The following is a 24,616-nucleotide window of genomic DNA, read 5'->3' as shown; positions in this document are numbered from 1 at the left end:
TCAGCTGAGAAGAGATTGTGTTTTAAGAAAATGTAAACTTTCAATGAATGTGTCTTTTATCTGTTGACAAACTGCATCTGAACAACCAGCCTTGATCACTATGTGTGCTAACGAGTGGTTTGTTTTGTTGCATGGCCTGCTTTGCCGTGGAATTCACTACAGAGAGTAAGTGTTTTCTACCCCCTTCCTTCATTCGTTTCATGTGGTATTTTAATACAACACATTTTAGACATGTCTTGTTTGATTTTTTTTTCCAGAGCAATGTAGTTACTAAAATCATTCATTCATGAAACTGTTTATAACAAAGTCATCCTGAAACTCAGATTGTAAACCCCTTCCCTTTGTCTATTTTTATTTAAAGCACTGTATTTCTTTTTGTGACACTTGTTTTGTTTATAGGTCTTCAGCATGTTTCTGGAAACCCTGGTTGATTTCATCATCATTCATAAAGATGACTTACAGGACTGGCTTTTTGTTCTCCTGACCCAGTTGCTAAAGAAAATGGGAGCAGATTTGTTGGGGTCTGTGCAGGCAAAAGTTCAAAAAGCTCTGGATGTCACCAGGTAGAGTACTCAGATGGCAAATGTTATGGAGGTTTTTTTCAGGATTACAAGAAGGCAGGAACATTTTAAAAATCCAGCAGTGCTGTATAATTTTGAGGGCTCAGTCTTTATGAATACCAGAATAGAGGAGAACAAAGTTATGTCACAGTATTTCAAGCATTGAATTGAAAAGGCCTGTCTCTCTTCTAAATAAATAACTTTAAAGCATAAATTTTAAAATATGTAACTGATTAATTTTGGAGTTTGGGGGGGGGTGATATGAATTTATTTTTGACTGTCAGGTACAAAAAATTTGCAGTATTCAGAATATGAAAGGGGCTTTACCACAAAGCTTGGAGCATCTTCAGTGTTGTTCAAACAGCAAATAACAGTCATGTCAGGATCAGACCTTGAATGCTCCTGCAATCTTCACACAATTCTGTCCTCCATGTCCTTTTAGAAGGATGTCAGCACACGACACTGTTATAATAAAATTCAACTCATTCTGGAAAATAGGATAATTAAAAAAAAAAAAAAGTAATAATAATCTAGGAGAAAATAGGATAGAGTAGGAAAAAAAGAGGAGAGAAATCAAAGCCAGGTATGAACTCCAAGGGAAAGATAAACCAGGCTGCTTCTAGAGATAAGGGAACAAAGCAGAGTCTGAAATGAAGAAGGAATGGTGTGCCAAAAGCTGGAGAAGTGTAGAGAGAGTAGGTAGAGTAACAGTGTATAAAGATACTGGTTTAGAACTTTTCTCCAGTATTCTGTCAATAATCAGCTAATCCTTAGACTTGGAGTTTCTCTGGTTGATGGTAAATAAAGAAGAAGAAAAGAGTAAATGTTGAAATCTGGTGTGTAAGCTTTAATGTACTGAACTAATTTTGTCCTAAAAATTTAATTCGCATTACATTTTTGCCTTTGTTTTCTTTGGACAGGGATTCTTTTCCGTTTGATCAGCAATTTAACATTTTGATGAGGTTTATTGTAGATCAGACCCAAACACCAAATCTGAAGGTCAGTATCAAAAGCCGTTTCACTAAAGCGTCAACGTTCTTGTCTTACCTTGCCATGTCAGGCATACCATAAAGCATAGAACTCATGAGAAGGTAATTAATTGTAAGTACATGCGTGATACAGAAATTATATTGGCAACTTTGATTAACACTCTCATTCTCCGTTTAAATAAATGTAAATACCTTTAAAAGAGGGCCCTATAACTCATCACAAGTCACTAAGAGTTGGGTTTTAAGCGCCCTGGAACATTTTAAAATTTAGACATGGAATTCCTCTTCGTCCTGATCGTGGTGGGAAGAAAACCTGTCTGTGCAGGACAGAAGGGACCAGACTGAACATCTGGGAAGCTGGGTTTCCAAACACACCTTCACAAGTACTTGCTGCACAGATCAGGTGTAGCACGTGTAGGGTTTGGAGAAAGAAACCCCTCAGAGCTCTCTGTCATTGAATCCTCCCTGAGGGACACTGTTGTGCAGCCTGTTCTTTTAGGAGGTTGCTGTTTCAGGCTATAGGAACACCATAAATTCTGGAAGTCATATACATTTACCTTCCAGAGACAGGAATATCTTGGATCCAGATGACTTTCTTCAATCACCCAAATGTTGGATCTTTTCGGACTCCAGCATCAGGCATTTGGTTTGAGACCAAAAGCTGTGATTTGACATCTGGAACAATAGCTGCTGGTGGAAACAACCTGGTGGAGTTCTGATCTGCTTTTGCAAATGTACCATTTCAAGCCAGTTCTGATATTCCATTCCAGACTCTTACTACACAAAACTTACCCCTGGTAGAAAGTTGCTCTTTATTTTTAGGATGTTGTAGATATGTCACAGGAATACTTTGCTCTCCCCCCTCCTTGCCATGTGTGACACGACTCTTGTCAATCTGTAGTGGTATCTGTTTACTGTGGGATAAATCCATCTTTGCCAACCCCTGAGTTTAATAAACCCCCTTTTCATTTCTCAGGTGAAAGTTGCTATCCTGAAGTATATTGAGTCCTTGGCAAGACAGATGGATCCAACAGACTTTGGAAACTCCAGTGAGACAAGGCTTGCTGTATCTAGAATTATAACTTGGACAACAGAACCAAAGAGCTCGGATGTGAGAAAGGTAAGACAAAGTGATGCAGTAATTATTGGTCTTCAAAAAGGAGAAAAAACCTAAACAAACCTGCCATAAAGGTAATGAAAAAATCAGTGATTAAAGTCTAACTGAAAAAAAAACCTGATTTTGCATACCTTGCTGTCCAAGTGAAATTGTGAACTCATTATAGACACAATTTTGAAGCATTTCTTCATATATTTTTTCCTAGTAGGTACTTAATCTCTGTGTGACTTTGACTACTATTACCATGCAAAAAGAGATGATAGTTTGAAAATTTGCTTTTTCTTAAGCAGTCTGGAAATATCTCTAGGTGTTTTTTTTTTATGTTTAGGTGAAGGCTCTGTGCTTTGTAGACTGAAATGTAGCAGAACTTCAGTGTTATAATATTGTTAAAAGAAAGTAAACAAATCAGTTAGCTGCCAGGGGCTCTCAGCCCTTCTCTTTTAAGAGCTGTGTGTTTATCTCTACCTGGAAAAAACTGACACAATTAGGTCAGGCCTCGGTAATAGTTACCTTGTTCTTTATTTTGCTCAGATGCAAGCGTCAGGCAAGCTAAAATGGGGAAGACAGGGATACTCATCTCTCCCAGGAGAAAAGTGAGACTTGGTTTCTGTACCTGGCATCTGTAACACAATTTAAAATTATCTTCTATTCCTAGTAGGAGTGAAAGACTTTGAGATGTACTTGGGTTTAAAAAAACAAACAAGCAAACAAACCACCAAACTTTAATAATTCCAGAATGTAAAAATTGTATGAGAATTTGACACTATATACACATAAAATGCCTGATTAATGTTAGAGTAACATATGATTTTATAACTTTGCAAATAATGAAATTATTTTTATTTTATTCCAATGAAAAGATTACTGGGTATCAGGTGTGCTACCACTGCAGCATTATGTGATAGCTGAAACAAGGCTTTAGAGAAGCTGTTTGGGTGTGTGCTGTTTGCTTGCTCACATAGAGATGATTGGTTCTAGAGAAAAATGTCCTCTTTTCTGAAGACTTTCTGCAGGGATTATTCACAGCAGTGTAGCTGAAATTTGCTTCTTTAAGGTAGTCTGCCTCAGGAAAAAAAGAGGGGACTTGAAATCCTGGACTTAAATCTGCAATATGCATTTGCATTTTAATGTTTGCATGTCCAAAGTCAGAAAGAATTGAGCAGTCAAAGCAGCTGCTTCTCTGTTAGAGTTCAGGTAAACCTTAAGCAGCTTCCTCTGCTGGTGATCTGTGAGAGGGAGCTGTAATTACTTTAAATAGAAATACACAACGAAAAGCAAACTCTCTGCATACTGCTCAGCAATTTCAGGAAAAATATTCCACCGTTAGGGGTCATCATTGCTGCACGCAGAGTGGAGCGAGGAGTGTCTGCTGCAGCTGAAGGAGTTGGCTGTTCCCCGTGGGATGTGGGGAGCGGTTGTTCACAGCGTGGTGTCCGGATCCTTCCATCGCTTTCAATGACTTGCAGAGCTCTGGCAAAACTTCCAACAGACTCCACCTGAGCAGTACTTGGGCAAGAGCCTTGGGCTTGACAGGAGATTAGTGAATCGAAATTCTTTTTATTAAAACTGCGTGTGACTTGGATTTACCTTTGATGCCTGTAGCTTTCAAATAAATTATTACACAGTTAAGCTAACTGAGGCTGCTAAAAACGAATACTCAGGTGATCTTTATTTCATCATACCATTGCTGTATTATAGTTTTATTGAGAACATAGTACAAACCACAGGCTTTAGAAGAAACAGTGCAGCAAAGGATTTATAAGCAATCATTGGCCGTTACATCTGTCAGGACTGTAGTTAACAGACTAATAAATTCATTATGCAGTAGTGAACTGGTTTATCAAGGGCCAACTCTGGCAGGTGAAATGTTCTGAAGAATGTGATTAAAAAATTACCCTTGTTTTATTTTGGACTGTAACTTGGGAAAAAAAGAAGTACCTTTTATTGAAATGAATAAAGATGATGCATTTAAGCATCAGAAGATTCTGCCCTTGTGGAGGTTATTATGGTGGCCTTCAAGATCTGAGGTTTTCTAAATGTAGAGCAGACCATGAATTGTAAACACTGAGATAACCTAAAAATGGAGAGGGTAGTTGAGGTTATTAGGGAGAGGGAAAAGAACCAGTTCCATCTTGACATGATTGAAGTACCACAAGAGGCCTTTAGAAAGTGTAAAATAAGGTAGTTTTTGAATAGGATCTGGACTTGAGACTACCTGTGCCATCAACTCAGCTCCTGCAACCTGACAGGAGTGCACATTATTTTTGGTACTGAGGACTCTTGGCTGGTGTGGTCCAGTCCACATGTACAACTGTGGCTGACTTGATGGGGCAGTGATGACGGTGCTCAGCTACTTGTGGAGGCAGGGGCTCTTTCCCCCAAGAAATATTATTCCACATGTCCTTCTTACCCAAGTTTGAGTTACTGAATGCTGTCTTAAAACAAGTAGCATTTGTGTGTGTGACTACCATGCTGTTATGTCTGGATTTTACCTTTGAGCAGAGACAGGTGAAACAAGTTTCACTTATGCTGGTGATCTCTGTCAGTGAATAAAGTATGTTGCTGTTGTGTGCACATGGCAATTAGTTGTGCAGATCTGATTCTACGGTAGCAATCAAGGTGTCTGTTCAAGAAGTAGATTATATTTTCAGTCAGTGCTGAGATTATCCTTTTATTAGTGATCATCTGTCCACTACTACTCCTTACTATGTGTGGTGGTCATGGAGGTACCCAGCCTCCTAGCGTTAAGGCACTAGAGCCAAAAATGTCATTTAGTCCAAAACTTTTCTCAAACTGAATGATATAGCTTTACTAATAATTTTGTGCATTTTTGGTACAACTACTTGAGCACACTTAATGAGCACACTTAACCAGCCTGACACTTGGCTTGAACTACGGATCGTGTTTTGTAGCCAGTGAAATCAGAAAAAGTCAAAGGAAATGCTGTTGTGCACAGGCCAGTTTATGTTGCTGTACGGATGACATATGTAGTTAAACATAAGCTCTGTTAACACAAGGAAAACGTGATGTACTTTGAGGAACATGCAGTTGATACCAAAGAGTGTCACTGACAAAATACCGTAATTCCCTTCCCTCTCGGGGCAGACACCGTTTAAGCTGCTGATAGTAACCATGAACTGTGTACAGTTAAAATAATTGTCAAGCTTTAGCTTTAAAATAAGGTGATCCACAGTGTGTTACGGGTAAATATTTGTCTTGCTTTAAAGGTTGTTAGTACTCGTGGGCGTTTACCCTGCATTCAAATTACGATTTGCTTCCTGCAAGCAGTGCTGGAAGAAAGGGGAAGACATTTGCCCTCCATGCTGAACAAAAGCCATAGGGTAGGAGCAGGTTCTGCAGCACTGCCTGGAGACTCGGATGGGACGTGGCTCCAGCGCAAGGAGAGCACCTGTTGGTGATTCCCACATGTACAGCCAACTCACTGCTTTTTCCCTAAGCAGAATTGATCAGTGGGCAGGGCACAGATCAGGATTTCAGATAACTGAGCTCTGATTTTGATTATGGTAGCATCTAACCTTGTTTTTCTTCTTCTTGACTTTCTTCTGCTTTGGTTTATTCCTCTCTGTAGCAGGGTGTTATTTCTGAATTTTCTCTGGAAATTGCTAAAGATTTCATGAAAAAATGTTACAAAGACCAATTAATTACCACACAGAAACGTAACACAATGGCACTGCCAACAGTGTGATGACTGATCTGAGGACATTAAATCAGTAACTTCACCATGTTATCACATTGACAACATAGTTATTGTGCAATCCTTACGTAGGTAAAGTGCTTATTGAATTTAGATGACAGGCATGGGCTCTGTATGAGAAAATACTTTGATCTTGGAAAAGAGCCATCAGTTTGAGAATGGATATTAGAATAAGGCTTCTGATTTGACTCTGGCCAAAGCCTGCAGAAGCCTCCTGTCCAAGGCTCGGCTGAATGGAAACTTTTATTAAACGTGAGCGCTCAAAATTTGAGGGTGTGGAATCAACTGTGAGGGCATACAGGATGTTAGTGTTCAAGAGGAGCTTGTACAGACTGAAGGAGAATGAGGGCTTCTGAGGTGAAGGACCATTGACAATGCCTACCGTCCTGTTGATCAGCCAGGCTCTGGTCTTAACGATAAAGAACAAGATCTGTAGATCTGCATTGCCTGATTGGTATTTGGACTACTAATCTCAGGGCAGAGGAAATTTTTACCTTTGTGTCTGATATCTGGACTGGCCTCTCTGTTGATGAAACATTCCTACAGTGGTTTTATTTTACAAACCTGAAGGCATTTTTACATGTTTTGGCAGCCTTGTGTCACATGGACATCACGTTCTGCCTTCCACTTATGTAACTGGGAAAACTTTTTCTTTCAACTGTCCCACTTGTCACTGCAAGCTGCCCTTGAATACTGACAGTTGGGTGGGACTTGGTAAGAAACGGGAACCATTGCAAAGATTCAAAAACCCAGGAGAGGGCTTGTGTTACTGTGATTTGCATGAAGATTACGTCCCCCCTCAGACTACCTTGGGGAAGGGCCCTCCTTGGGTTGGCACCACTGGTGAAGTCTGGGGGTATCCAAAGAAAATTAATTTGGGATCACATTTTTTTCCCAAAAGCTGATTGAGAAACTGTTTCTGAATTATACTAGAAGATGAGGAAGATTTCAGAGAAAAAGCTTCAGGTCACAAATTCTTCATAAGCTGAAGCAGGCAATGAAGATGTATTTACTACTTTAACTAGGAATCCTCGAGGTCATTTCTTGAGAAATGTAATGTTGTCACTTTGATAAGGAAATCCTATCTATCAATAAAGCTGAGAGCAACTTTGGATAAAATATTGCTGTGATATTCATAGCAGGAGCAGTGATAGACAAGATAGCAAAGCTTCTAAGAAAATGAAATCAGGCTCCTTTGCAACATGATGCCATGAGACTTCTAAAATCTTTTGAAGTTTTAATTTTCCATCTAGCATCAGGCTGATTTCAGCAACTCTGGGACAGAAGCTTCAGTGTAAAAACACTCCCAAAGCCTCTTAGGGAGCTGAAATGGCATTGTTTATCTTTACTGGTGTTGAGCAATAAATGCTGTTGGTCATGGCCTCTTACAGTAGCAGTGGCAAAGAGGATGTTTGCAAAAATGCTTTTGAATGGCAAATTGTTTTAGTATTCCCCAGCCACAGGCCCTTGTCTTTCTGGGTCAGAGGTTTCTCTAGCACTCTTGCAATATTCCTGCAGCAGATTTGTGCATCTCATGGTGAGCCAAGTTACCAGAGAAGCAGACATTAGGATTTCATTACAGGCTTATGGAGTCTTAAATACGGCTTTGTCCATACTGCTGAGGTCAGCCTTTTAGCCAAAGGATATTCCTAAAGAAATGAAACTCAGTCCAACTGCCCAGAGGAACTCCTTTCAGACATTTAAACATAGTGAGACCTAGGAAGAAGAGTGTAGTACGTCAAAAATGGCACCTGGTGGACTTTAGTGTTTACTTGACTTAATGCTATTAAAACAAAAAGGATCTCTGTGTCCTAGCTGTGTTTCCAAAATAGTAGCCCTCATTTTCTGTTTGTTTTGAATTTGATGCTACAGAGCTATGAGAGCCCAAATGTTTTTAGTGTACGCAGTATGAGGAAAATGGCTTTTACCCGGTGTTAGTGGCCAGAAAATCATCACATGCTTGTTGGAAACATGGTGCTGGGGTAGATTTCTTTAAAATTATTCTCTTCACTTTATACAGCCTTCTAGTATCCTTTGAGTTGAAAGCAGTTTGCAATATAAGCACGTATTCTGTTTGCTAGAAGAGCTAGTGCAAACACACACACCCCCACATAAATATAGGTGATGTATCTATTTTGAAAATCAGCTCTAGAGGTGATGTTTACATGATGCATTGTAAAACTGTTTAGACTGTGACAGGTAAGTCTTCCACACTTCCTCTATTATTTCAAAAATCTATGCAGATTAAAGTGCATGTTTTCATTATAAACCATATGATTTTGGTAGCTTTTCTTCTTTCTTAGCTTATGTGTGGGAACTTTCGCCTCAGAATTCAGACTTCTATCATGCCAGGTTTATAATAAAACTTTCTCAGTTGTTAATGGAATGTAACCTTTGTTTGTAATCCTGAAACCTGTTTCTGCAACAGATGTCATTTTGTAATGAACAAAGTTACTCAGGGTAGCCTTCATCAGCTTGATTTCTGGGGTAACTTCTTGTTCTCAGGAAACAATGAACATTTTTGCCACGGTCTTTCCTGTGCCCAGGTCATAAAAGAACAACACACATGAGGAGCTGTAATCCATTACGGCACAGTAAACCCAATATGTGATGATTCAGTGCTGTCACTTCTCTGAGATGCCTTTGACACTTGTAATGCAACCATCTCTGGCTTGTAAAATCCTTTTGTGATATATAAAGCGTGTGCTGTGTAAAACACAATGGCAATATGGATTTAGTGTGTACGTGAGTTCTGTATTTAAATCTGTTAAACAAATTCTTCCTTTTCAGCATGTGGATGTGAAAAGCATATTCTCATACAAGTCTTTTGGGAAAACTGTGTATTGAAAAACTTGTACTCAAGCTAATGTGCTTGGATTATGTATAAACTGCTGAAGCCATTGTGCTTCATATTTTCATATCAGTAATTTGGATGTCCATGCCCAGCTGATTCTAGACCTGAAAAAGGAACAAGCAGGAGGTTTGGTTTGGTAGATAGTTTGTTAGCTTAGTGCCAGCTAACACTTAATTGTCTGCTGGAAAGTACACTGAAATAACACTTGCTTAGAGCCTGCAAACTCTCAGTTGATGTGAATAACTCGCTTAACATCAGCTGCACTCATTGGAGGGTTGAAGCCCATGTGTGCTAATACAAGCTGCCTAATGTGTAAGTGCTGCCTCTGATCTCGGTGGATCTATATTTGATCTGCAGTTTAGTGTAATTCAAAGTGACATGAGAGAGCCCCTCTCTTCCAGTGGGCCTTAAGTTATTAAAAACCACATTTGCCTTAGCCTGGATGATGAAGTGTGTGATGCATACAGAATATCATTGTGTTCATCAAAAGTGATGTTAATGAGGATCTTCCCCAGACAGATCACATGATATAAGGCATATGTAGGCAGTGTTGGTCCGTTTGACTGATGCCCAGACTGGAGACAGCAGTTTATAAGTTTTTGACTGTTTCTTCTTCTGAACTTTAAAATGTCTGCAAGGGTAGGTGCAGGGAGAGGCACCTGTTCCCCTACTCCTGGCTGGCCAAATGCAAGTGCCATCTCAGTTCAGCACTCCATGGGCTCTGCACCTCAGTGGAGGATTTTGGGTGGTTACGGAGGCCACCAGGAGGTTGCCAAAGCAAAGCCTTATAGGAGAACTAAGGGATGATCTGTAAGCCTGAAAATTGTGACTGAATTTAATTTTGAGCCAGTGCTGCCCTCTGCTGGAAGGAATGCTCTTCTGATGATACCAAATAATGCTTTTTGCTACTTGAAATTAAGCAAGAAACTGACTAAAACCCTTCTGCAAAAAGATAACGTGTACTGTTTAGATGATTGAGTTGAAATCTATGTTTTCTTTAAATAATATCAACTTTCCTGTTTGTCAAACCCAGACGATGCATAGTTGGGTGGGTGAGGATTTACCAGCTAGGACAACTACAGCCTCCTCAGGGCCTGGTGAAGGAAACTTGGAAGAGAAATGTAAACAGGTAGACTGAAAGCCTTGTGCACTAATCACACTAATTGTGTTTGGAGTCTCAACTCAACTGTCTAGCTGTGTAAAGAGACCTGGACTGGAAGCCTGAAAAAAGCGTGTCTGTCTGAAGTAATTTTTGGCTTTGGTGTGCTTTGCTGTTAACTCTTTTGCTGTGGTCCTCATAAAGGATCAGGGTACAAAGTCCTCTCCTTTTATGGGGCTACCAGTGTTGGGAGCCCATCAGCAACAGATGTTTGAGTAACTTGGAAATTGTAGCTCAGGCAGCTGCTTATTCTGCTTGATTCACTGGACCAGCAGCAACAATCATAAGGCACTTCTATTAACCTTAGGTCACTGACCACATTTCCTTTCTAAAATCATTGGATTTTTCTAGTTAACCTTGAACTTTTTGCTTAATAAACCCTAACCATTTCAAAAAGACTTTATTATATATAATTCAACCAAGTTGCAAAGGTTACATATTTTGCCAAATCTAGCTATCATCCACTGTCTAGGTGAAACTAAAAAAAACCAAAAACAAACAAACAAACAAAAAACCACCAAAAAAATGTTGCTAGACAACATGAATTGTACTGACCTAAGTGTGAAACTCTGGGAGCTGCTGTGGGCTTATGGAACTCTATCCCTCACTGCATTTTGATAAGGAAAATAATAAAGTTACATAAGCAAATGATTGAAGAGCCTGACACAGAGCCAGACCTCCTCTCTAGCATAGTCAGGCTCTGAAGTCACTGGAGTTTCTCCAGCTCAAGCCAGCAGAGAATGACTTCATTAAGGTTACATAATCTGTAGGGTCTACGTTATATGTCACTGAAAGGAGATGGATTAGTGTTCCCTACTAATGGTACAGGGACACAAAGGCAAGGGAAAATTCAGATATTACTCTTACTTCAGACTACATATCATCAAGCATGAGTGTTGCATGGAGAATGTTTGTATAGTGTACAGAAATAAGTTTTTTATTGCTTGTTAAATATATCTACTCCATCAGTATTCTAATAAAACAAGATTTTCAGAAGATGACCAGTGATTCAGAGATTATGGAAATATTTCACAAGCTGAAAGTCCACAGATTTAAAACTCTTAGAAACATTATTTGTAAAATATGTCCTTTGATTAGATAAATGTATACTAGATAAATTAAACTTAGAGGATTATCAAGTGTGCCAGATCTAACTATTAAAACAGATGCAGAAATGCTGCTCCTCATGCTCTGCATTACTGAAATAAAATTTACTGTATTAGAACTGGGAAGTATTGCAGTAATGAAACTTTGAAACATGTTATAAATGTGATTTCAAGCTAGGATGTACCTTCCAGCTTTTGAGATCAGTATGGTAGCAGGGACCAAGACCTTTTCCTGTTAAATATTAAGTAGCAATTTATGCCTGCACTTTCAAATAGTGGCTTTTGCCTGAAATAAACCTGGAAGTGCGGTTGGATAGGTGAGGACTATTTAGAAAGAACACAGGCAGGGTTCACCCATGTAACTCCAGTGATGCCTTTGTTACTGGAGCACCACTCCCAGGATGTAGAAGTGCTTGGCTTTATGTCAAAAAGCATAGACTATAAGTCTGCTCTCTTTGAGGCCACAGAAGATTGGGAGCATTGGTAGCTACTGTTCAGCACTTCATTTAAAGCCCAGGGAATATTTGCAGGCGACAGCAAAGCTGCTGAAGCACCCTGGGTATGCAGAATACTGGCAGACACTCCTAAATACAAGCTGTATTTTGTGCCAAGAGGGAGGGTGAGCACAGTTCTGGTTTTATTAAAGCCAAAACACGAAAGTGGAACAAAATTGAAGTGACTGGTGATATCTGAAACTTTTCTCAGTTACTCCTGTAGGATAATGTCCGTGCTATTATTGTTTGTGTGTTAGGGTTAAACTGTCCCAGTTGGGTAACTCTGTGCTTCAAAGTGAAGCCACAGGATCATAAACTCCCTGGTGGAGCTTTTGTGAAGGTTTTGCTCAGATGTGTGAGATGCATCTTGAACATCTGGCATACAAGAAAGGTACCTCCAGAATGTCCCATCATAGAGTGCGTGTGCTCTTGCACCTGTTTGCTCTGTTTGCTTAGGAGGTCTCCAAGGATTGACTTAATTTCTAACCCATCAGTGGGAGATATGTGGGACAAAGGTATCTGAAATCATTTCCCACCTTGGGCAGCCCCTGACATATCAGTTGATCTCTCCAGATATTCTAGTCTGAGCAATCTCTCAATCTGGGAACCTTGTTGATCAATTTTTGTGGGTTTTTCTTGGGGGAGGAGGGGTGTTCTTGGTTTTTATTTATTTCTTTATATTATTTATTTTATTTTTTATCTCAGTGAATGTGAGATCTGCTTGTTCTGACACAGAGGATCTGCATGCCCACTGCTAACCAAGGATACGCATGCCATTCACAAACGGGAATGTCCTTTGGCATGACTTGTCACTTTGCATTCAGTTCAACAACGCTGTTTGTTGTTCCGAGATCTCTTGTTTGCAGTAATATTTTTATTACAGAAAATATGCTGGTGAGAACTTAAAAAGTTCTTGGATCAAAATGGACAGAAATACACATCCTTCTTGGATACCAGGCAGGCTTCATGGCAGAGTTGCCCAAAACTTCAGGTCAGAGGAGGATATGGAGTTAAGAAAGCCATGAGGAAAATTATCTTCCCACTTCTTTCATCCTGAGATCTTTAGTATGAGTGAATAATATCATATTGTGTTTCTGTTCAAGTCAGTGAGAGGTTTGTCAGGAGGCAGCATGATCCATCTGGAATGAAGTCTGAAGACCTGTTCTTTGCTGCACTCCTTGGAAGCCCATTGAGTGTTCTGTGCCTTGGTTTCTTTGTTGGCCATACAAAAAGGATGATACCAAACTTTGATGGATGGAAAATGTTTTTATATGCAAAGCTGTGTTAGTTGCTGCTGATAGCAGAAGGAACAGTATGGCCTGAATTGCAGTTTGCACACTGAAACAATGAGATACTTTGATTCCCCTCCGCTCTAAAAGGGTTCTTGTGTACCCAAGTTCATCATCTGTTAAAGAATTCTGCTCCACAGGGAACTGTAGATACACTTAATTATTGCAACTTTATAAACACATTACTTATTAAAAACTCCTTTAAATTGATGAGAACAATGAATGCACATTTATCCCCACAGCAGGGAATTACATTTATACCCTCTTCAAAGTTCTTCTTTATTTTTAGGAGGTTTTAGAAAGTTCCTGGAAGGGTCAAACACAAGTGTTGGCTCTTCCTAAGCCTGTGTGTATGCTGGTATGCTGTTCCAAAATGAGAGAGATGTGTAGTTTTTGCTGCATACTTTGTGAACCCAAGCCACTACCAGAGGCCCTTCATCGTTTCTTCATTTTTATTGTTCTTTTAATCAATGCTTGTATTTTTGTATACTTTCTAAGTAAAGGCATGGGGGAGGGGAAGAAAAGAATTGGTACAATTCACCCAGGTTGGATGCTGCTGGGGAAGTCTAGTTAGGAACATGTGATGTTAATAACTCTTGCAGAAATGCACACTGTGATTTATTCCGCTTCCATTCCCATTTGATTCCATTGTCTTAGTTCAGGATCTGCAGAGCTGTATGTTTGCTAATGGATTAGTGGAGATCCTGTTCTGGCAGCAGTTCTGTGAGGCAGATAAAGCAAACCCTGTCTAGTAAAATTAATGGTAAAATTCTCAATTGTTTCAGTGGCACCCTGGTTTTGCTTATTAAATTTAGGAAATGTGGCGGGGTTTATCCTGTCCATGGTTAGGAGAACGGTGGTTCTTGCCATCCTGGTAGATCTTCCACTTCAGATGGAGTCTTCTGTTGCTGAAACAGCCTCAGTGGTGAGACTTGCAAGGAGAAGTGGATGGTCTGATGAAACAAACTTTGTCAGATCCTTAGGAAGCAGAGATACTGGTTGGAAAGAGAAGTAGTCCCCTTCACACTTAAATAAAAAGCATGGAAATGACAAATTGCAGTCTTAGATCCTTCATACTTACCTGAGTTTCTGGTTTTATTTGTTTTCAGTAAATTTTTGCAGTAACTTGTTCAATTGAAGTATGTGCTGGACAGGTAAGAGTTTCTCATTAGCTGTGAATAGCTGTGCATTTTACATCTAAGAAATTAATGAAATAAATGCAAAAATGTATTGTAAACTCCAAGAACTGAAAAACTGACTGTAGGTTTTAGTAATACCTTATGATACATCACAGAGAACATTTCAAGACTTTGTCTGGTGTAGAAGTCTTGTTCTTGAATGAAACACATATCCTGTTTCTGTAAGGATCATTACTGACAGAATGCATGTTCTTTTCAAAGAAAAAAAACTGATGGTCTCTTCTTTCTTCTTCCTTTCAGGCAGCACAAATAGTCCTGATTTCTCTCTTTGAATTGAACACTCCTGAGTTTACCATGTTACTTGGTGCCTTGCCAAAAACATTCCAGGATGGTGCTACCAAGCTCCTGCACAACCACCTCAAGAACTCCAGTAACACCAGTGTGGTGAGAAGCCCTTGTCCTTGCAAACAGCAGAGCCCCTAAGGCAGCAGCTCATTGATAAGCTGTTGCAGATGTTCAGTAGTTTGAATTATCTGTAACTGTTGTCTTGAAGCAATATGGCAAGAGAGGCTTTTGTTTGATGTTACTTTTATAGGGACCATTAAAATAAGAAACTCAGTTATTTTAAAATTTAATATAGTCACAACCAGAAGAGATTAAAAAAGGACTGAGAAGTGCATTAAAATTGGTAGGGTTTGTGCTTTCAAGTTGGTGGTGCTTTTGAAAATCCTGCCAGTAATGACTTTTGACTAAAACAGATCATGATACCACAGATTTTGTGAGCTTTTGACTATTATTGAAATCAGTTTAATAACCAATGTATTGTCTGTGAAGAAGCTTGCAGGACCTTTAATGTGATCTACAAGGTCATCTCAGTCTATGCCTTTTACCTTATGTTTTGCTTTACTGTTAAACTCTTATATATTTTTATTTTTCTGAAGGAATATGTTACTAGATTTAAATAAGAAAATTTCTTTCCCCTCCCAGAGCACTCCTTCCCTATCTTTGCACTTCAGCAGGGACAAGTAGACCTTTGTGTAAGCTAGAACTGCAACATTAGGCTTCCAGGCAGATGGTCTGGATTCTCTAGTACTTTTTGTGTGAAGAGTGTCAGAATTGAGAGCAATTTCTACTCGCTTTGCTGTGGTATAAATGATTGTGCAGACCAGTGGAAAAATGATAAGTTAGACTGCTTACTTATGCTCGTAACAAGCATAATCAGAGTGCTTCAGACAATGTGGAAAATAGCTGTGTAATTAAAATGTTAAATTGCCAGGATAATGGTCTGCATATTTTGGAGCCTGGCAAATCGTTTCTGAGAAGCTGGATAGCCTGCTGGATTGTTGAACCATTCCTCTGGCAATATTTTCAGGCTGTACACATAGTGTAGTTAAAATTTCAGGTACTGTGGATTGTAGAGAAATGCACATATACTTTCTTTATCCTCAGAGTAGTACCTTCAGGAACATATTAATGACTACATGAACCATGGCTGCAGTTTTTTTAAGTCAAGAGGCAAAATAAACACTGCACTAAGCTTGTCTAGAGCAAACAAAGGCAGTGTTTGGACCTGTTGTACTCCTGCCTGTGCATTGCAACACGTTGCTAATCCTTGTCTTCCCTCCTCTGTGTCAGGGTTCCCCCAGCAATACCCTTGGTCGAACTCCTTCCCGGCACTCCAGCAGCAGAACCAGCCCCTTAACTTCACCTACCAACTGTTCCCATGGTGGACTGTCTCCAAGGTAATGTGGCAGGCTAATTAAACCACTTGCAAAATATTAAAGGATTTCAACACCGAGTGTGCATTTGCAGAATATGACTCACTTTGAAAGCAAAAACAAGACAGAAAAGGTTACAGGAGATTGCTCCAAAGAAACATGGCTTGAACATGATAATACATGGTTGGTGATTGACTTCAGTATTCCAGACCTCATGTTATCTGTGTAATCTCAATGTCTTTTCTTATAATATTAATTTTCTTTCATAACTAGGCCTTCTCCAGAAGTACATTTGTGGGGTCAATTAAAGTAATATTAAATGGCAGCATTAGACATAAAATCTTGTTGAGGTTGCCTGTATCACAAAAGATAGACCGAATTTCAGGTCAGGGGTTTCACACTGTATCTATTTTTCAGGTATGCACTTGTGATCAGTAATTCCTCCGACTGTAGTACAGTACTTGTGCTGCTGAGAGAAGTACTGCATCTCTTGTTCCCCTCCAATTCTTTGTGAGGATGCAAGACAAGCAGAGGTGGTGACTGTGTTTCAATGCTGAATATCCCTCAAATTGCTCACCTGGCTGCTCACCAGCAGAGTAGTGGCCTGATCTTTTGGGCAGTGGTCTGTTGCTGCCACTTGTTTTGCTGAAGTTGCAGATGCTACCCCAGATTATATTGGTCCAAAATCTTTTATTAAGCCAGCATAGACTCTTGTATTTTGGGAATGTAGATATTTTGCACCACAAAAACTTAGAGCAGAGGAGATGACAATTTAAACAGTATGTTCTGGGAGCATAGAAATACTGGAGAAAAGTATTAAGTTGTTGCCTGGACAAGCTGATTCATGCTAGGAAAGCTTAAAAGCTGCTGCTCTTATCTGCCTGCCCTCTCCATGGGAGGTCACTTCCCTTTGTCTTGGAAGAGACAGAAGGAAACATGTTGGGTGAGGACTTCAGTTCTTAGTCCAGTATAGTAATTTACACTGAAATATGTTGATCTGCCCTGGTTGTGACTTGCAGAACTCTGTCTGGAGGGATGCTTAGACATGTGAGTGAGTTTCCATGTGTCAGGAAAACTACAGGCCTTTAGCCTTTAATGAGTAGCTAATTCCAGCAGCATAGGAGCACATGGGGTTTTCTTAGAAAATTTTGTATATCTGAATACATCTTTGTGACCCCTAAATATGCTGTAATCCAGAACTAAAAGAAGAGTTTGCAAGCCAAAGTCAAGTTGCCTGTTATGAGTTTTTCCACAAAAACTTTCTTCATTTCATGAAGAAATTAAGTGGTAGAGTTTGAAGGGAATGGTTTCAACTATGTTGCTTCCTTTTTGACTAGCTTGAGCATTGTTGCCCTGCTGATTTCTGTCATGGGAAATTATTAACTGAGATGTGTCTCCTTGTGGTTACATTGTGGCTTTGTTAGCCGTGTTTGTATGTGGCACTTATTTTATAATTCCACAATCATTTGCCATGCTTTTTGGGTTTTGCCATTGGGACACAACTGTGTTTTGCCACTTCGCTCACTGCTTTTCAATTAGTCTTTGCATTCTTCTCACCTCTTGATAACAAAATATTGATTAAAGCATTCAGTGTAGATTGTTGCTGTTGTTTTCTAGCATTTTGGGTTTAGGAAGTGGAGGGTTTTTTGGCTTTGTCATTTATTCTCAAGGAATAGAGAGGGCATGTAATTCCAGAGCATTCTGCCGTTAAGTCAAGACCAAAACTGCTGTGGATGCAGTGAACTGGGAATGTTCTTTAGAAAACAATTACTCCTGCAGCTTTCTGTGGAGTTCTTGGAGATGTTGAATCATAAATTTAGGTGTCTTTTCAAGAAGTGTGTCCTGCTTCCTTGCTGGATTTAGTTATTCAAGACTGATGTTTAAGTTACTCCTCAATGACAGGTGAAGGAGGACGCTGCTGTAAAAGCCCTTTAAAATATTGAGGGGAGAAGTTCTGTTTTTGGTGAGCGACCTCTGAGGAGTAACAAGAGCTGCAGATTTTTACCATTTGTAAAAATGGCAGCAAGTGCTGCAAATCAGGGGCAGTAGCTTCTGATGCTCTGGGAACTGCATCCTTCTTGAAAATGTCTTATGTAGCACAGTTTGGCCATGATCCTGGCTTACAAGGGAGAATTAGCTTTGGTGTCCTTCTTTTAGGAAACAGGCTTTGGAAGATGTGCTGACAGATTGAGGGAAGTAGGCTGCACTGTAGTATAGCACTTTTTGGTATAGCTGCTGCAGTGACATGTTTCCATTACAAATGCTTGTCATTTGCTCTTCATCAGTGGGGTAAAATGTCACTTTTCTCTCTACGAACTTGAAACATAAGCACACCCGGGTCATTCCGACAGCATTAGAAGAGGATAAAGATTCCCACTTTCTTTGTGTAGCCCTTGTCCAAAACTAGGCTCGGCTTTACGTTTTCTTGGGACCCATTGCCAAAGGTTTGTAGCAAAGTTGTGTATGCCTGTTGCTTCCTGGGGTGCTCCATGTGCTGGCCCTGCTTACCTCATCCCTGCCTATGTCTTGTACAGGCAGCCTGAGTGCAGTCAGTGGAAGAATTACCTCCAGTTCTTAATGACAGCTTTAGTTTTGAAGGTTATACTTTCCTTTGATTTTTTTTTTTTCTTGATGCACAGAATAAAGTCTTATCTAGAGACTTACCTGTCTTTGGGGCTGAGATATATGTAGAAAGGATGTTTGGGTCCTCCTGTAGGAATACAAAAAAGCTGCTAAGCATAGCTGCTCTCCAATTTTACTAATGGTTTGTGAACAATATTCCCAATATTAATCATCAGGGCTTTAATGATACAAACTAACTGTGTTACGCATATATTCCAGATGACTGATTTTTTTGAGGTGTGTTCGGCTTTTTGGATAGATTTTGAATGCTTTGGTTGAACTGAACTCTGCAAACAGCTAATTTGCCTATCCAGGTGATAACATCTGCTAAGTATGCCCTGATGTTAGTGTTTTCAGAGGGTAATATGACTTCAGGGCCTTGGACAGAGTCCTTTCTCCTGCCTTCCTTTCCTCCCTCCAGTTCTGCTTCATGATCACTATAACACATCCACTACATCTGTGAGTTACTTCTGCATTTGTACCTGCTTTTTTTTTTTTTCCCTTGGCAGTGTTAGTTTTTGTGAGAGGAGTTATGGAAGAAAGAGGTGCTTTCTAGGGAGCAGAAAAGCAGGGAAGGGTACTTGGGAAGACTGAAAATAATAGGAAAAAAACCCCAGACTTCAGACTGAGAGAAAAGAATGTTTCCTAGGCAATTCACAGATGAATGACTTGAGGTGGTGCTGGACATAAACCATCTGAGATTTAATAAATGATGCTGTATGACAAAAAGGAAAACACTAAGTTGTGAAGTCCTTTGGTGTAAGAGTACTGTTCTGAGTGGTGAATGAATGTCTGTAAACTCAAGTGTTACTTTCAGGTTGGGAAATTTCACCTAGAGTTCTGTAGGAGTATTTGAAGGAATACCAAATGAATACATTTGCCATGTGGTTTCTGCCATTATTATTAGTCTAGAAGCCTGCATAGTTCTAGTTATTAAAAGCAAACAAAAACACCTAAAACCCCTCAAATCTATTTAGTCCTTCAAATATCTCTAGAGGAAATGCATCAAATAAAAGGCTAATGATTTTATTTGGCTGTGTAAGTTTACCTGATTGTTTTTTCACTGATAACAGAAAATACCATTAAAAATAAAATTTGATACTTTCAGTATTATGTTTTGCAAGTTAAGGCATGGAAATAGAATTAAAGTCAAGCCACCCACTTTATACAATAAGGAAAAGCCTGCATTGTTTGGTGGCCTCTTTGCAGGTAGGTGAGACCTGAGCTGTGAGACTTCTGATCAGCAGTCTGGGAGTCTGGGGTATTTCCATAATAATAGTGGCATGTAATAGCTATGGGTTTTGGTTGCTATTTAAGGAGTGAATCTCTTGACACTACTCTTCAGAGGAATTTTCAACTCTGCTGCTGTTTGCACTGGAGCAATTCTTGACTTGTTTGCCACTTCTGATCTTACAATATCTTTCACTTGCATATCTAAAAATACGACATTGCAAGACAGTGTGCTGTGTAATAGAAACAAAGTGGTGTTGTGAATACTCCATCAGCTCGAGCATCTATATTTTCATTTAGAAGGTGATTTTGAAAATCCATGGACCATAAAGAGAGCAGAACAAAAGCAGAGGTTAGACAAATTGACACAGGGATGGATGCCTTGACCCAAAGGCACCACATCAAACAATAACCCAGAGAGGCTTGTGGAAGTTTAAGAAGGTATCTGAATCAACTCAGAGACTGGATTTACCCAGTCTTTCCAGTTTTGTCTGCTGGGACATGAGCTAAGTCCCCAATTTACATGATACAATTATACTCTAGACTGACTTTCACTTGCTGCATATTTGGGTTGAGTTTGAATCTGGTGAAATAGGATCAGACCTAAAGCCCTCCAAAGATTTGCTGATTATTTAGGGCCTGATTGCAGGCTCTTATAGAAGCACCAGGAGACAAACTTCATAAGGTACCTTCAGGTGTCTGATAAAAAAATAAACTCCAATTTTCCTTTCTTCCAGGGAAATCCTGCTGCTTAGAAATACCTGCTTAGAGTTTGAATACAGATGCGTGGTCAGGAATTGGTTATGTAGAACATTATAAGAGTTGTTTATAGAGTCTATATCCATTTGCAAAATCTACTGGTTAGTACAAGCAGGGACTGGTTTTTTGTGAATCATATCATTATGTTAGGAATAAAAATGGAAATGAATAATAAAGGCCAAAACAATGGCTTGTGAGGCTCAACGGAGTATTCTTGTTTAATTTTGTTTCTATTAATTTTTTTTCTCTCTCCAAGGCAGCATGACAGCACTAAGCCACTCAGATTATAGTTTCTTTTTTTGTTTTTCCTCCCTCTCCTTTCTCTGTTTTTTCTCTCTTTTGTTTCTCCTCTGATCACGGCAGTCGGCTCTGGGGTTGGAGTGCAGATGGGCTGTCGAAGCACCCCCCTCCCCTTTCTCAGCCTAACTCCATCCCCACTGCTCCTTCCCACAAGACTTTCAGACGCTCTTACTCTCCCAGGTAACAAGCTACCTGTTAAACCAATTTGTCTGAGGTGTCACAGTATTATTTACCTTTCACACTGTGGGATCTGTTCAAATGTGGGACTTCCAGAGGCTTTGGTTTGAAAAGAGATGATGGCTGCTTTCAGAGAGCAGAGGTGATGGGTAGCTGCTTGCTTGCTGCTTGGGGAAGATGCAGCATGTAAGAGATGAAAAAAGAAAAGTGGATTTTTTCAGACTCTTACACCCATTCAGGAAGGTGGCAGGGAGGTGCTTCACAGTTGGTTTCCAACACAGAACACAGTTGCTGAGCACTTTTGGCAGGCACTGGTTGGATTATGATATGATGGGCAGGATCTTTCAATTTGGCTACACTGTGCACACGAGTATTTTTAAATGGCAGATACAGCTCAGGAGTGACTTCACATTGAAGCTTTATCATTTTATCAGCTGCTTGCATAGTGTGACTGTGGAACATCTTGGAAATTTGTATTATTGAATTTGAGATTGTTCTTATTACAAAATTTAGAGGTTATCAATCTCTAATTTTGACATCTGTTCCTTTTCCTGTGCCCTCATGTTTTTTTCCAGTCTGCATACAGACCTTGGATCAGTTTACTGGACTAAAGCAGTATACTGATTTTAATCAAAAAAACTTTCTCAATACAAATTTAATTTGTCAGACCTCTCTGAAAATTCCTTGGCTTTTTTAAAGTTTATACCTTGACAACAGAGTATCTATAAATGTGGTTTCTCCTGACTTAAATATACCTGTTACCTGGGGAAGGACTAATATATAGGGTTTCCTTGAAACAGGAAGTTCCTAATGAAAAACTGTTGAAGGAAAAGCAAAAAAATTTTTCTTTGAGGGCTCAAAATTTGAGAACCTGTGACGTGAGAGAGAAAATAGAATACAGTAGTTGATAACTCTGTGAGTACCTGCCAAATTAAAACTTAAAATTAATGTTCTGACTCTTCTAGGAGACTAAGATATCTGTGGAGGAGATCCATGTTGAATTTTGGAATAAAACTAGTTGAGAATGTTTTTTCTGTCCTTTCTTATCTGACATCAAGTTTTGGAATTATTTGACACATATTCCAGCCCAGAGCCTGAAAGTGCAAGGAAGTGAGTTACTGTGTACTGCTTGAAGACACTAAACTGTGGATTACTTACATGCAGTTTGGATTGAAAACAGAATAACAGTTTATGGAAGTAAAATGTATTTCATGCCAGACTGGAAAACTGCCAAATTGTGTCTTGATAAACTCGTAGACAGCTGCATTGCTTTTGTGCAGCAGAAGATGGAAAATAATGTTGTGACATCCGTAAACACTTCTCATCTCTACTCACTTCTTATTCATCCTGTGCCTTTCCTTTAGTTTTCTGCATGGGTCATAATTTTTTTTTTCCTTTTGTGCCCTTTTTTTTTTTTTTGTCCTAAAAGGTGAGTGTAGTTCCATTGTATTTTTATTCCCCACGCTGTGTTGTCTGTGAAGTATTCCAGTGCACATACTGTCAACAGACATGTGTGTTCACATGTAGAATTTTCATTCATGTAGAACACAGCCATAATGTTATCTCCTACACAGGCTCAGTCTTGACATACAAAATCTCTGGATTCTTTAGATTTTTATTAAAATGTGGGTTTATGCTTTGAGAAATGCATCAGATTGGTGGCTCTGTTGAGAAATTGCCTTAGTCCTTTAACACTGAAGAGTCTGTACTTTGTTAACAGTGTAGGGCAAAATTCATCCCTGAGGAAAGAAGTGATGATTTCAGCAGAAGATTTAGTGCCAGTATATTTTTAATTATTTCTCCTTTTTTTTTGCCATGGATGTAATTGTGTGACCTTTGGTAAGTTGGTGTGAGCACACAGGTACAGTCACATGTATACCTTCTGGAATGGTGGTTTCATTGCTCACTTCTGTGTATTTGTATGAAGAACCCTTTAAGATCAACTAATTAAATGTGCTTGAGCTCAAAGCGTGTATTTTTGAGATCATATGAAACAAAGATTTTCCTTTTCCTGCCTGATACTTTTAAAGAAAAGCTACCTTCCCTTCTGTCTGGGAAACTATCACAGTGCATTAGTGTTGTTCAGCTGTCTGAAAAGCCCTAAATACTTTTACTTCTCTAGGTTTGTGAAGAACTTTTGTTTCCTGATCTTGGTTTGTTGTTGAAGTGGTTTCTCTTTTCTCCCTGACCTGTCAGACGCTCTTCCAAGTTGGGGAGCTGTTCTTTGGTTTCTTTGCCAGCATACATGGTGCTGGTGCTTTGTGAGTGTAGTGCGAGCGCGTTGCTTGGGAGCCAGGGATTATGGCTATTTTCAGTGTGTTAATCCCGAAGGAATTGGGCGGCACCTGTTGTATCCTCTGTCTGAAGTTCCCAAGCTTCTGCCAGAAAAAAAGTGGTTCTAGGTATTTAATATCCTACTTTTAGTTCTATTGAAAACAGTAGTTGTGTACCAGGATTCAGAAGGCGTTTTCTGGTTTGATCTCCCCGCCCCAACAATTTTTCTTTTGTGGAAGAGGAACACAACCCTTTGTTCAGCCATTCACCTCCAAGTCCATCCTGTCATCCTTCACAAACTGCTAAGAAATAGTAATTCACCACTGTAGGGAGCCACTTCTTGCTATTTGTTGACAGACAATGTGATGTAAACGTCTGATTCGGTCAATTTGCTTCTGGCTCTACTAAGATCTGGGACTCCACCAGAGAAATTGTTCTCTGTTACTGAGTCTATTAATTGAAGTTTCTCTTGGAAAACTGATTGTCGTGCAAACTCAACTTCTCCTAGATAGACAAAGCCCTGCCAATAATGCCTTATTAATTTCTTCAAGCTGGTAGAAGCTTCTCTTTAACCAGAACTTTAAATTTAATCATCTGCCCTTGCATGCATGGCATTTTATCATGGAACTTAATTTTGGATAGCTCCTCAAGGAATCCCAAAATTTTTGTGGCTCTATGCTGCTGAAAAATTTCAGATGAACAGACAGACAGCAAGAAAACATCAGATTTTAGTAAGAAAATTCCCAAACTTAGGCTCAATAGTGAAATACAAATTTTACTAAGGCGTTGTGCAAGTGGTTTTGGTTTTACTACTTTATGAATAAAGTGGGCCGTGTTAGAATGAGGTTTATGTCAAGATACATTTTCCATTTACATCTGTCACAGTTTCATATATTATTAAACTTAAATTTCATTGATTTAATTTCTACCAGCTGTAACAACCCTTTCAGCTCTCATAGTGATTGATTTTATGTTCCTTTTAAGTTACACCACTACCATGCTGGGGATAGGGGTTTTTGCCTTACAGAAGCTTAGCACTCTTATTGCAATGCAATGTAAGAAACAGTGTACCTGGTTTCCCCTCACTTACAGCAGTGCAACACCACTGATTTCA

General features: G+C 39.4%; 1 protein-coding gene across 10 annotated transcripts in view; it reads left to right on the top strand.

Annotated features, from left to right (window-relative positions):
• The window catches only part of CLASP1 (cytoplasmic linker associated protein 1), a 177,675-nt gene that overhangs the window by 130,326 nt on the left and 22,733 nt on the right, over positions 1-24,616 (top strand). For 6 of the 10 annotated variants that reach the window (XM_027879750.1, XM_027879749.1, XM_027879755.1 and 3 more), the window contains 6 exons: positions 163-165; positions 400-563; positions 1,481-1,559; positions 2,526-2,669; positions 14,723-14,866; positions 16,058-16,164. In XM_027879750.1, the coding sequence (XP_027735551.1) occupies positions 163-165; positions 400-563; positions 1,481-1,559; positions 2,526-2,669; positions 14,723-14,866; positions 16,058-16,164 (641 nt within the window). Of the gene's footprint in view, positions 1-162; positions 166-399; positions 564-1,480; positions 1,560-2,525; positions 2,670-14,722; positions 14,867-16,057; positions 16,165-21,114; positions 21,232-24,616 lie in introns of all 10 variants that reach the window. The other 4 variants (XM_027879746.1, XM_027879748.1, XM_027879747.1 and 1 more) reach the window with 1 other exon arrangement.

The sequence above is a fragment of the Empidonax traillii genome, unplaced genomic scaffold (assembly GCF_003031625.1).
Source record: "Empidonax traillii isolate 1590-97213 ecotype Southwest subspecies unplaced genomic scaffold, ASM303162v1 scaffold57:size2250009, whole genome shotgun sequence".
NCBI lineage: Eukaryota > Metazoa > Chordata > Aves > Passeriformes > Tyrannidae > Empidonax > Empidonax traillii.
This window is presented reverse-complemented; position numbering and strand designations above follow the sequence as displayed.